The following is a 14,139-nucleotide window of genomic DNA, read 5'->3' on the forward strand; positions in this document are numbered from 1 at the left end:
TATTTATAGGATTTTTTTTAAAGTAGGAAACTTAACTAAATTTTTTCACAGTATTAAGGTAACCCCTATAGATATGGATAATTTGTAAAATAAAACTTACACATTCTCTACAAAATAATTCACCATGTTAGAATGTTAACTCTTTATATTCCTTTATCCATCCATTCAGTTATGGTTGGTTTTTGGTTTGGTATTTTAATTCAATTCACAAATATTTAACATAAATCGCTGTCTATCGCCGTACAGCAAACATTCTATAAACGTGTACAGTCTCAACGGGATTTTACTTACAGACGAAACAACACGGACAGGGAAGTCCCGGAAGTATCTATTTAGGTTTACAGATATGAGCGAAAATAATAACAAATAAAGATTAGCAAAATGTCAATATAATTAATATTTTTTAACAGGATTTTATAGATTATGTTTTGAAGAATAGAATCATTATAAAAATTAGGTCAAATGCAAAAATGATAAGAATATATTTAAAAAAGCCAAAAAGCATAAAAAAGTAGTGTCAAATTACTTATTTTTGCATACTAAATTTATTATTTACAATAAGCATTTTGCTTAAAAATCCGGATTCTAGTTATGACGAATAGAAATTTCAGTCAAAAATTACAACTCACCCTGTATATTATTAAACAATGAGAGCAGACACGTTTTATTGGTTATTTGTTATTCATCATAGGGATGTCATATCAGAATCTTAATTTTGTGACCCCAAAAAAGATGCATAAAAGTTTACGACTTCTTTCCCTCGGCTTCACCCTAAAACCATCCTCGCAGAGAAGTAAAAACGCAAAAAAATCGATTTACCAAGAATCTGAACACAGTAGAAAAAAATGTTTCAAATAAAAAATGTAGCGGAGCTAATTTTAAACAAAAATGTTCATAAGCATTTCTTGAACTTCTCAGCTTATGAAATCAATGTTTAATAAAATTTGTATCAGCTGGACGGTAAAAATTCGATATCTTTTGATCGAAATGTCCCATCGACAAAATTCAAGATGTGTTTTAAAGGCCAATGTGTTAAAGTGTTAACTAAATTACCGTGGGGCAATTTTTGATATTTTTTAAGATTCTCGTGAGATCAATACACTCACTTCCATTAATCAGTTGTAGTAAAATTTCTTTTTTTAGGGAGTAACATTATGATTAGAAAATGAACTGTCCGAGATCTTCACAGTCGAAAAAGGAGTTAGACAGGGTTGCATATTGTCACCGGCATTATTTAACATATACTCTGAAAACATCTTTAGAGAGGCCTTGCACGAATCAGAAGATGGGATTGCTGCTTTAAAATGGCCAACTTATAAACAACATTAGATATGCAGACGGTACAGTGTTGCTGGCAGATAAGGCGCAATGGCTTCAAAGTATGATGGATAATGTTGTAGAAGCATGTAACAAATACGGCCTAAAACTAAATTGCAAGAAGACAAAACTAATGATCATTAGTAAGAACACCGGTATAAACGCCCAAATTACAATTAATTCAATTGAAGTAAGTAATTGAAATAACCCAGCTACCAGATCATTTACAAGTTGTCAGAAATTAATACCTATTTATACATTTAGTTATATTTACTTTATTTTGTATACCCTGTATATTTGCTGTATAAATATGTTTTATTATAAGACAATGAAATTATTAAAACCGGAATTTTAATTAGTTATATTCGTTTTAAGAAACTACCACATATACTTACTCATTTTAAAAATTAGTTAATATAATAAATTATGATATCCTTGTCGTCTATTTCCTGTACATTATTCATCTTGAAGGTAATAAGAATTACCAAAAAGTCCGAAGATAGGGTTAACGAATTGCTTCTCGACATGTTGTGTCCAGAAAATAGTAAATGGGGTGTAAGGAAAGCTCTCTTGAATGGTCGCTTGCTAACATTGTGACTTGTACCACCTGTAGTAAGGGTCGGAAAACGTTGAGGGTGCGTGCGCACATGCGGGGCGTGTGGAAACCCGAAGGGTCGATCAGAGATTCAAGTCAGTCTTAGCGCAATGTTGCTCTCGCGTATATAACCGCACGCTTGCGGTTGCCGGATCGCATTGTATCGCTTCTATCGCGTCATTCGAAAACGATAAAGATCGTGGCTAAAAGTCCAACAGGTAAAGACGTATAACTCGCAATCATTAATCAATTACACCTACTGTGCGAGAAAATTAATAAAGTTTTATTGACTCGATGCAGGAACGTGAGAAATCGTTAAAAACAATAAAGGAAATAACTTCCGTTTAATTAATCAGACTCGAACTCGTTTTTACTTTGTCGGCAGGAAATTATCCTGCTATAAAATCTGCTCATTTTACTCTTTTTGGACCTCGATTTGTTGAACAATAATATGTGTAATACAAATTTGTGTGATTTTGTGGAACGCAACAAGTAACTTTAGCTGTAAATGTAGTTACTGCTTTTACTGCAGGAAAATGTTCTAAGGGTTATTTTCCGAAATGGATTATGTCAGCACCCTTTGCTGCATCTTGGCGTTCCTGCTCTATTACAATACGTTGGATGCTGGATTTGTTTACGATGACCGGTGAGTGACGTATTTTGTATACGTTGCAGGAAAAATAAAATCTAAGTATATATAAATTTAAACAACAAAAAATTTAATATTTTTTGAGATCGATTATATCGGGACTGTTTTACTATGCGTATTACATAAGAAAATTCTTGTATGATTATGTACTTATTTCCGCAATATTTTTAAACACAACAGCTGTTTCAGCTACTACCTCTGTTTATATTTTGGTATATACGGTGTCATTAAAAATATTGTTATTGGTAATAAAACACTTATTAAGACAACTACAGATCTTAATAATCTGTTTTTAGCCGATAAAGAGATATGACTGCAGATGTTTAGTCGATAGTTTTACGTCGACTATTTTGTTGTCTTTTAATTATATACCTATTCAACAGAAGCTTTGGGCATCTCAAATCATTATTTTATTTGGATTATTTTTGTTACTCTCCAAGATTCTCCAAGTCAAATATAAGGCTAATGGTTTTAATATACTTATGTAGTGTGCAGTTTAGTTTATACTGTTATATTTACTCGCTATATTTCTTACTTCTTTGTAGAACTTCGTTAATCAGAGTCTTTATGTAGGTATATTTTAGCTTTGTACTTTGTTTTCATATCTTCTTTCATGTTAGTACTTTTATTTGGTATTTTGTGTTGTGTTTTTAAGTGTAATCATTTAAATTGAGCCCAAGTTTGAAGTTTTTTTGGCTTAGTTATTACTTTTACCTTTTAAAATAATCATTTTACTTATATATTTAATATTATACTCCTACATTTCAAATTTCGTGTAATTATTCATTCTAAGATAATTTGCACCCATGCAATATAGCATGTCGTGTTCAATTATATTTAAAATATAAATTTGTTTCACATTATAATCCTATATATTCTGTCTGTAGCTCCTGTAGCTACATTTGGTAGTTTGAGAGCTGCAGTTTCATAATTAAAGTTAGATTATGATCACATTATTCCATAACTTTAGTTCAAATTTTTGTTGAGATTGTTTGATAAACGTATTGTCTTGAAATGTTTTAGTTTTACGTCATATACGAAATAAGTATTATGTTACGTTATTTTGGCACTTTAACATTTATTGTTGCAGTAAGGTATTCAGTTTACCACTGAGATATACTCAATTTTGAAAATGTTGACAAAGCCATAAAAGAATTATAAGATTATAATTTTAATAACTGACGAATATATATAACAGAAAAACAATGTACATTTCTGCAAAAATATTTTGTTTATTGAAACGTAAAGTGAAGTTTAAAATAATTGCCAATATCTGGGGCTCCTACAAGATGTGTTAAAGAATAAGATTCAGGATGAAGAACAATTTTTTCTGTTTCTGATGTACATTTTTTGTGCACTTAATGTTATAAAAAATTTATTGAGAATATTATTATTTGTTCTTAAGACTAACAGAAAAAGCCACTACGCTTATTCTAATAATATATCTCTAGTTTTGGTATACTAATTAATCATGGATAGTATTTATTTTCTAATAATAGTAAATGTAATCCAAAAATCGTATAAGATTTATTTTTAAAAATTTAGCATTCTGACTATGTCTAGGTGCAAGATACTTTGATAAACAAATCTGAAGTTATAAAAATATAAAATTTTTTCTCCTTTTTTTTATTTTTACCCAGCAGGATTGTAGATTTAGTTTGTTTTATTATGTGGTAGAGTATTTTGTCCAGTTCTCTTGCTAGTATTATCATGAATAAGTAAAAACAATGACTGTGTAAAATTAAGAGATTTGAAGTTAGTACATATTATAATGTTCTTACAACACAAATTAAAATTGTTACTTGGAAAAAGATTTTTTTAATTATTTTATTTTATCTGTCTCACTCGTAATGAATCTGCCAATAAGATGCAGAAAAAAATTAACATTATATTGAAAAAAGCCTTACTATGAATATTTATTATATTGAGCAGGTTAAAATAAAACTTACAATAATTTTACTTCTTATACTTCAGATTTCTCATTAAAACAGCTGACAATTAAATGTTTCTCAAAATCTTCTATTAAAAATTTATGTTTTCTGTCAGAATATAGATATGAGCTATTGATTATCTACTTTAGAAAGAAACTACAAAGTTAAAGGGCTTTTATTGTTTAATTAATTAAATAAAATGTCAATGGACGCCCAAATATGAAAAAACCGCGACGTGCTACCATATAAAAAGGTGCGTTTTTGTGAATTCTATGCATTTTTCGCACATATACATCTAAATAAAATTGTTTAAAATTAAATTTTATATCATAATGGTATCTTTGAAAGTTAAAAATATTTTTTTTACAAAAATGTATTAAAAAAAACGAAGCAAAAAAAAAACGGAAATACTCGATTTTTCTTTTATGTCCCATAAATTTTTACACGAAGGTACAGGTATGTGCAATACTTTACAGATAAAAGATTTTATCTTTCCTTTTCCAAATGCATTTAGTAAAAATCTTTAAGATTTACAATATTTTTAGAGATACAATTTTTAAGCCATTTTCCCTATTTTTTCGCAAATATTGTTCTATAACTTTTTTCTATTTAATTTAAGGTATATAAAATAATAGGTATATTAAATTAAAAGAAAAGAAAAATACTTTTAAAATGGTCTACTGTAGAAGGACCTACGACTAATTATAAGTAAGACACGGTTCTTCAAAGTTTTCTACTTATAACGATTTTTGCTATTTACTGCAAAACGCAAAAATTGCACACAAAAGCTACTTTCTTTCTCTTTAAAAACCATTTTAATTTTCGTCGAAAGGACACTCTTATCAAAAGCTATCGAATTTTTACCGTCGAGGTAATACAAATTTTATTTAAAAAATTAATTTCGCAAGCGTAATACAGTTAAAATCGCCGGTACTTTCAACCTTTGTGTCTGAGAGAACGGTTTATTCCACAGAAAAAGTGTAAAGAAACATTTTTCTTTAAAATTATATTAGCTACATTTCTTGTTAAAAAAATTGTTTTTCAACGGCGTACAGATTATTGGAAAATCGATGTTTTCGGTTCTTTGAGTTTAAACAACCGTATCTTGCTTAAAAATAGCTCTTGAACCTTTAACTATAGACCATTTTCAAGGTAATTGATTTTTTTTAAATTCATTATAATAATTATGCCACTGCATATACTTAAAACTGAGTAGAAAAAAGTTATAGGACGATGATTGCGAAAAAATGGGAAAAATCTTTGAAAAATCGTATCTGGGACAGTGTAAATCGTAATAACGTTCACTAAATATCATTAAAAAATAAAAAGATAAAAAGTTTTGTTTTATAAAGCAATATCTATATCTAGATCCTTTTTTGCTTCGTTTTTTGAATATATTTTGGCCAAAAAAAATTATTTTTTACTTTAAAAGGTGACATCCATAGGAAATTTAATTTTGAATAACTTTTCTTAGATGTATATGTACCAAAAGTGCATAAAATAGTAGTGTATAGGGACTAATCCACTTCCTTTTCAAAAACTCACCCCTCTAAATGGTAGCACTTTGCGGTTTTTCAAATTTGCAGGTCCATTGACCATATGAAATAATAAAACCCCTTTAACGTTGTAGTTCCTTTTAGCTCTATTTCTTTTAACATAATCAAGCTTAATACTAAAAAACTAAAAAATACAAAAATTTATTTCAAGATCAACTGGTAGGAGCATATTTTATGTTGGCTAAAAGCTTCCGAAAATTTTCCCCAGAAAATATTTGCCACTAAAAGAACTTTCCTTGATTTTTGTCAATGATATTATTTAGTTTTCATAAAATTTGTACTAGAATTGTTTTCTTAGCGTTTTCACAAGAAGAAATAAATATTTCTCCTAAAGCAACACGTTCTGAAAGTGGACTTGCAGTTTTTGTAATTTATTGAGTATTTCAGGTCCAAAAATATAATTTGTTTTCAGAAAATGAATTTGTTGTTTAATGATTTTATTTTTGTATGTCCGTTAAAAGCAGAAGAAATTGCTTGATTGTTGTCATCAGAAAATTTGATCAAAATTATCCGCCTCTAACCAGGTTTCCCAATTTGTCACCACTGGTTGTAGAGGAAATGATGTATTAGGAAGCCTGTCTTTATACAGTTGAGCTCCTACTGGCGCCTTAACAAACTCTTTTACACTTGAAATTTAATCATTGACAAGAGGAAGGTTTGTTCTATTTTTTTAGCAACCCTATTAAAGCTATGTGCTAAAAAACATGTTAAATTAATTTTGGGATAAAATATTTGCAAATCTTTTGCTGCCTTTACTATATATAAAACAGTATCAGAGAAAAAAGAAAGAATTTTTCGTGAGGTACAGCAGTTGAAAGATAAAAATTGGACAATTCTTCTTCAACAAAATGTGGGATTTTTAAAGAATTTGTTGTATTTGCCTGTTTTAAAGCTATTAAGTGAGACATTGGTAATCGTTAATTGATAAGCACCTCAATCAGAATATGAACTATGTATTGGCTTACTAAATCATCGTTTTATCTAAGCAAATCTCAAGATAATTGTTTATTATTTCGGATTAGACAATTTGTCTAAATTTTCTATTTTTTTACGATGGTTGTAATACATTTTTGATGTAAGAAGAAAAAATCTATTATTAAATGTATTAACAAAAGGGACAGTCGCAATGTACGCGAAAAGTACATACAAATTAAAAAAGAAACATGAAACACCATCAACAAGAACCGAAGATAAAGTTTATAGTGCAAATTTTAAAGTACACCCTTCACTACTTCAAGCTCAATGAACTAAAGCTTCACATTTTGAAGTTTTGTAGACAATTCTGTTCAAAAGCGATTTTTTCAAACTTTTGTACATTAAAACTTCAGTCACTGATCTTTCAAATGCCGTTAATTAGGTTTCTTATTTGTTGTAAATAAATAGGCTATTAACACGTTCAGCTCCGTCCCTTTTTTTAAAGGAAAACAGTGGGCCACTGAGATGTATTCGTGTAAGCTAATTAATTTTTAAGGTACACTCTTAAAAGTCATTTATAATAAATAGGGTACAAAAAAATTAATTTGGCCACAAAAAAAAACTCACCGCGGAGTCGCGTTGGTGGCCACAGGGCAGAAAATGTGTCTGTTGAACTTAAAAAAAAATAATAATCTGATTGAGAAAAAATATAATTATGAACCTAGATAACTAATATAAGTAATTATTAAATGGTAAAAACATCAAGAAAACAAACTAGTTACCTAATTTTCAATTTATTCATGAAAACGTCTAAAACTATTTCTTAAGCACAATCCCGGATGTTCAGGGCACAATGCACAATAAAACAATGAGTCTCTTCTTTCTTTTTTAGTCTGCCAGCAATATTTACATTGTCGTCGTTTTGTAATACCATTAGCCGATTTAGGGTAATGGGATGGCAAATGAAACGTCAAATTTTTCTAGATTTGAGGGATTTTTGGGTTTGGTCCCAAAAGACTATCAATCACCGACAATCAATATATTGATAGTCACATATATAGGGTCCAAATAACCAATGATATTGACGAGACCATTAAATCACTCAATGACATAATTTTAGAAGGTGCTATATTGTATATTGGTAAAACAGAACAAATACAGGGGCGTACACCAGTACCGTGGTGGTCTAAAGAATGCGAAGAGGTCATAAAAAATAGTAAATCTGCTTTTAATAATTATAAGAAGCACAAGACACCGGAAAACAGAATTAATTTTAAAGAATTAAAGGCAAAAGCGCAACTTATAATAACGCAAGCTAAAAGGAATTCATGGCAGAAGTTTGTATAGGAAATAAACAACACAACTAGCTCCAAGGAAGTCTGGCAAAAAATTAGTAAAAGCACGGATTTATGCTGATGATTTAGTGGTATTTACAAAAGAGAAAAATATAGATAGTATGACAAAATGTTTACAAAGCTTTATCAATAAACCGGAAACATGGTCTCTGAATACTGGCTTTGAATTTTCTTCTACAAAAACAAGAGTCATGGTTTTTGCAAAAACAGCAAATGTAAGTACTGCATTAAATCTTACGTTATACGGAAAACCAATAACAGTAGATACTCATATTAAATTTTTAGGATTGCATTTAGACAACAAACTGACATGGCGAGAACATATAAAGCAATTACAATTAACTTGCCATAAGAAAATAAATATTTTAAAAACATTATCCAACAGGAAATGGGGTTCCGACCAAAATACAATATTATCAGTATACAAATCGTTAATCAGGTTTAAACTCGATTATGGATGCATCGCTTATTGTTCTGCCAGAAAGTCTATTTTAAAATCTCTGGGTACAACTCATGATAATGGGCTAAAAATCGCACTACGAGCATTTAGAAGTACACCTATTGAGAGCATATACGCTGAACTTGATGAGCCATCCCTTTACCACAGGCGAATGCAACTGACATTAACACATTCATCCTCGGTATTCTGTAATCCAGAAAAACCTATTTATAGTAACACCTTCACAGATAAATATACCGAACATTTTAATTATAATGATAAACTAAGAAAACCATACTATGAAAGAGTTAGAACATATTGCAAAAAATTAAACTTTGATTTTTCTGACACATTTGATCAAAACATTACCGATCCTCATAACCCTTGGTCAATCAATATCCCACAGTGTAATGTATATTTGAGCAAATATAATAAGTCGGAAATACGTCCCTCAGAAATAAAAACTATTTTGTCAAATATACTCCAAACTTATGAAAATTTCTTCAAAATATTTACAGATGCTTCAAAATCTAACAATTCAGTTGGTGCCGCTTTTGTGATCAATTCAAGTAAATATCTATTTCAACTATCACCCCATTGTATCCCCATCTCTGAGTTATTACTTCAACTGAACGAGTATATCCTAAACATCCAATTGAAAAAATGATCAAATTAGAACTTCACACATGTCAGGAAAAAGGAAGAACAGTTGACTTCAACTGTTCTTCGACTATGGATTTCTTCTCATGTGGGTATCCCCGGAAATGAAGAAGCAGACTAAAGTGCGCGTAGTGCAGTGTCTAGTGCGGACTCAGAAATAATATTAAAGTGCGGTCCAGAAGATTAAAAGCTTTCTATTAAGGCAATAATCTTAGAAGTCTGGCGAAATATCAACTTCTAAACGAATGGCAAATATCAACTTCTAGACTACGACAAATTAAAGACACAGTTAAAGGAACTAGGCCTTTGTACAAAAATTGCAATGAACAGAGTGTAGTTAACCGATTACGATTAGGCCATACTAGACTCACACACTCTTATCTTTTTTCAAAATGTAACCCACCAATATGCGAGCGCTGTAATTCAACCTTAACAGTAAAACATATCTTTGAATGTGACAAATTCAAACATCAACAATCTCTTTATAATATAGATTCAAATTTATCAGTTGTGTTAGGTCAAAATAGGTATTCAAAGTACTTAATAGATTATTTAAAAGCTATCGATGTGTTCCATAGGATTTAACTTTTTTTATAGCATTACTGACTTTTTTTAGTACTATTGTGTAGGAAAAAAAATCTTTTTTGTAACCATATAATATAACTATGCTTGTAAAATTGTACAGATCCATCGCTAATAACCGTTAGGTGGATGCGACTTTATCTTTAAATAAAAAAAAAAACCATAACCTCTCCAAGCAAGCGTAATGTCGACAATGTACTAGATCGCCGAGCTTGATTCTGCGTGGGCGAAAAGCTATTTGTTAGTAGGTACTTGTTAATATGTGTTACATTTTTTTTTAAATAACTTGGAATTGTAAAATCGGTTTAAACTGTCTATTTTTTATATAGAGCTAATAGTAAATTAAAATATTTAAATTTAAAGATTAATTTATTAAAAAAATTGTTTATAAAAATTGGTACCACTTTTGATATGGAGGACCTACATATTTATATTTAGCGACAAATTTTACATCTTCTTCATTATAGGTCTTCGTACTTTTGAGACGGCTGCTCTGAAAAGTTCATTTGATGTACATCCGTACCACTCTCTCAGGTTGCGCAGCCATGACATTCTACGCCTCCCTATGCTTCTCTTTCCTTGGATCATTCCCTGTATAATCAGTTGGAGCAAGGTGTATTTCTCTCCACGTGTAATATGTCCGAGATATTCCAATTTTCTTGTTTTATTTAAATTTTACATAGGATATACTTAATCATTTTCAGCTATTTATCCTTCCATGTAAACAGAAAGGTATCCAGTCGCTGGAATATTAATAGACCTCCAGTAATCTGAAGTTAAGTATCTATTGTATCAGAACTTTTAAACTATACATGATAATCAATGTTAAATTAAAGTATCAATTAATGTTCCTTTCTAGTTAGTATTTTGGGCTCATGTCACCCTTGTCTAGGGTACTGTTGGTATGATAGTAAACTGCTAATTAATATGTCCTCTTAAAAATAAAAAAAAAGTCTGAGATAGGTTTTCCAAGAAAAATAATTAGTTGCCGAAAATGCATGTCTTTCGTTTTTGGTGCGCCACCCTGTATGTATATTTATTGAAATAATGATATTGTATCTGTAAAGATATAAACCGTTAATAAGTAAATAAGTTTTTTCTCAACTAACATTTTTTTGTTCAATTTTACTCCTAATTATAAATAAATGTTTCTAGAATTGAATTATTTCGTGATGGTAATTTGGTTTTAATTTATAAACTTAGTCAGTTGCTATTCATCCTTTTATTTAGCATTGTATCGTTCAGACGAAAAATACTGGAAACTATGCAAAAGCCATTTTAAAACGAGAAATGTTCATTCTAACCAGGCAATTTGTTGTGGTTGTGACGATCCGGCATGCTGCAGCCTCTTGCTGAGATGTAAATCACCTTCCTGCCATTAATAAAAAGAACACTGCGTTTCGAGAGAGCTATAGTTCCAAACCTCATTACCGAAGATTTTTAGTGTCAGGTTACTAGTGTTTATTTTTTAAAATATATCTTTCCTCTTTTGGTATACATGATGCTGATAGTCGACGTTTAATAATTATAAATATACCTATAATAAAAAATATGCATTTGCTATAAAATATATATGTTGAAACAGCAGCGTAAATAACAAATCTCTAATAATATAGTCCATTCTACACAGCATTCTTGTTCGTAATATTGATTTGAATATGGCGATGGGTGAGTGATTAGGCTTAAATTGAGACAAATTGGTCTGATTTGAATAATATCCGGCATCTAGTTGAGATCAAACGTAATTTATAATCGTCTGCATGGACATGATAACTCTGTATTATTTGATGTCCCGTATCAAGTACGTCTTGATTTACAGCAGTTCACTTCCTGCTAAGAGGAAGTGAATATTTTATTATGAAGGGTTACTCTGCTTGTCACTATAAGTGTTTTAATATCTAATAATAGACAAAGCTAGTACAGACATGGTAAAGACCATGTAATATTGAATTAATTATCATACTTTAAAATATTTGGTTGAAACGAACCTATTAAATTGGTTTTGCAAATATGTTTTCTATTTTACTTAAGGCTCCTTTCATAATTTATATAAAAATATAAATAAAGACACATTTTTGGTTATAAATGGGAATGTATATTATATTACCAGCAATAGGTACGTCAAAAAGACTTCAATTGTGATAAATAATAAATTAAATTATGATTTCGTAAAAAGTTTTAATTCTGATTCGGATTTTTCATTGCGCTTTAGACGATGTAGACAAACCAATACTTACTGTAATATGAATCAAATACATATGTAGGGTATTTCTTTGGTTTATTTAAAGGAGCTTATTATAGTACATTTAAATAAAAAATGGTCAATTAGGATAAAATAAGAGCTAATTTGATTTAATTTAAAATCTGTTTCAGAACCCCACAAGAAAACTAAGTACTTGTAGCTGGCTGTATACCATGTATCAAAAAAAATTATTTAAAAATCTTTTATATGAGGTATATAATTAAAACACCCAATCAGGCTACATCAAATAACGTTTTAAGAATCTATATTTCATTATCAGTGTGTCCTAAAAGTATATAACCACTTTAATTAAAGAAAACATGAAATTTAAAATTTTGACCAAGGTTAATAAAAAATGAGGTTAATACTTACTAAGTGTACATGTTTTGAGCCACTAAATATTTGGGTAAAAACCCGTTAAATGTTTATAATTTGAATTTAAGTAACATTATTGTATCTTATTTACTATGATGTTTAAGTTACAATTGGAATTGATAACATGGCAACGTAAGACTCCACTGGAGGTTGCTGGTCATGAGACAAAGTGTCTACGAGGATTTGTTAATAGTACAATTTATTTTATTTATTTAGTACAAGTTAATAGTTAATAGTCAATTTTGGACCCAATCAAACTATTTATTTAATTCTCAGAAAGAAGGAAGGACCCAGTAAACTCGAATTAGATTTATTCCCCTACGACACCGAGTATAGAGTACATTGCCTATGTTTATTCTTTAATATTCCTCTTAGTTAGGTGTTACATGTTGATCAGGTCTAATTTGACCCCACTATACCTGAAGTGTTATTTTTTCAGTGCCTACTTTTTAAAGAATAATTTCCAGTTTAAAAGATAAACAGAAACCTCTAACCCAGTAGGAGTTAGAGGAGATTATTAAACACTTATTTTTAAACTGATTGATAAACTGTACTGAATCACCAATGTAATACTCATATTATACTGAGGAATGAAGAGTGATCAAATACTGACCAGTGATTTGAGTAGTGAGGACGAAAATGTTGATAATGAAGAGAAAACTGAGAGAAATTACTATTATGGGGGAAATACAAAAAAAAAAACGGGTGTGGCAGTCTAGTGGGACTGTCGGTAGAAGTTATACTTCTATACACGCGCTCGCCGTTAAAAATTTATATAGGAGTCAATCTGCACAACCATTACATATGTAATGCTATAGGTAAGAGAGAGCAGAAAGAGAAAAATAATTAGTTATATAGGTAATTAGTTATATAGGTATATGGTGCATCGTTTGCTGTATATAAACATTTGACCTGTAATAGGAGTATAGTAAATGAAGGATTGTATCAATATTTTAATGAAAATATATATTTTTATTTTTATATGTATAAAAGGAGTTGAACGCAAAAAAAATTTTACACATACTCTGCAGTAAAATTCATTGTTTATTTTGTTATCAATATAAAAATTACAATATAATAAATACACTGCAACATAATTCAATATAAGAATACAATATAAATTAAAATGTAATATTCATAAGTATTTAAAACTGCCAATATACATAACTTACTTTACGAAGATAAAAATAAAAAACCAACAACTCGATTATGTTGTAAATTTTCATTTTATTTTTAAATTTATGTTTTTTGCGTATATTACATATATTTAATAAGATTAACGTTAGGTTTTTAAATATTTCAAAAATAAAAAAGGAAATTCATAATTGGGATTCGAACTCACAACCACCAGCGTATGAACCAAACACGTAAAGGATTTTCCAATTAGACATGACACTAACGGATTTCAAAATTGACAGTTCTCGTTAAAACAGTGATTATTTTAAAATACAAAAGCCTAAAATAACTATAAACGTTAAATTTTAAATAATACAAAACATATCACATAAATATTAATATTAATA

The 14,139-nt window shown here is 29.5% G+C and overlaps 1 protein-coding gene across 2 annotated transcripts in view; it reads left to right on the plus strand.

The window, feature by feature from the left end:
- Positions 1 to 2,049: 2,049 nt before the first annotated feature.
- Positions 2,050 to 14,139, plus strand: part of Tmtc2 (Transmembrane O-mannosyltransferase targeting cadherins 2) — a 1,074,543-nt gene continuing 1,062,453 nt past the window's right edge. For both annotated transcript variants that reach the window (XM_072529360.1, XM_072529361.1), the window contains exon 1: positions 2,050 to 2,558. In XM_072529360.1, the coding sequence (XP_072385461.1) occupies positions 2,473 to 2,558 (86 nt within the window). In that variant the 5' untranslated portion in view covers positions 2,050 to 2,472. The remainder of the gene's footprint in view (positions 2,559 to 14,139) is intronic.

The sequence above is a fragment of the Diabrotica undecimpunctata genome, chromosome 4, assembly GCF_040954645.1.
Source record: "Diabrotica undecimpunctata isolate CICGRU chromosome 4, icDiaUnde3, whole genome shotgun sequence".
NCBI lineage: Eukaryota > Metazoa > Arthropoda > Insecta > Coleoptera > Chrysomelidae > Diabrotica > Diabrotica undecimpunctata.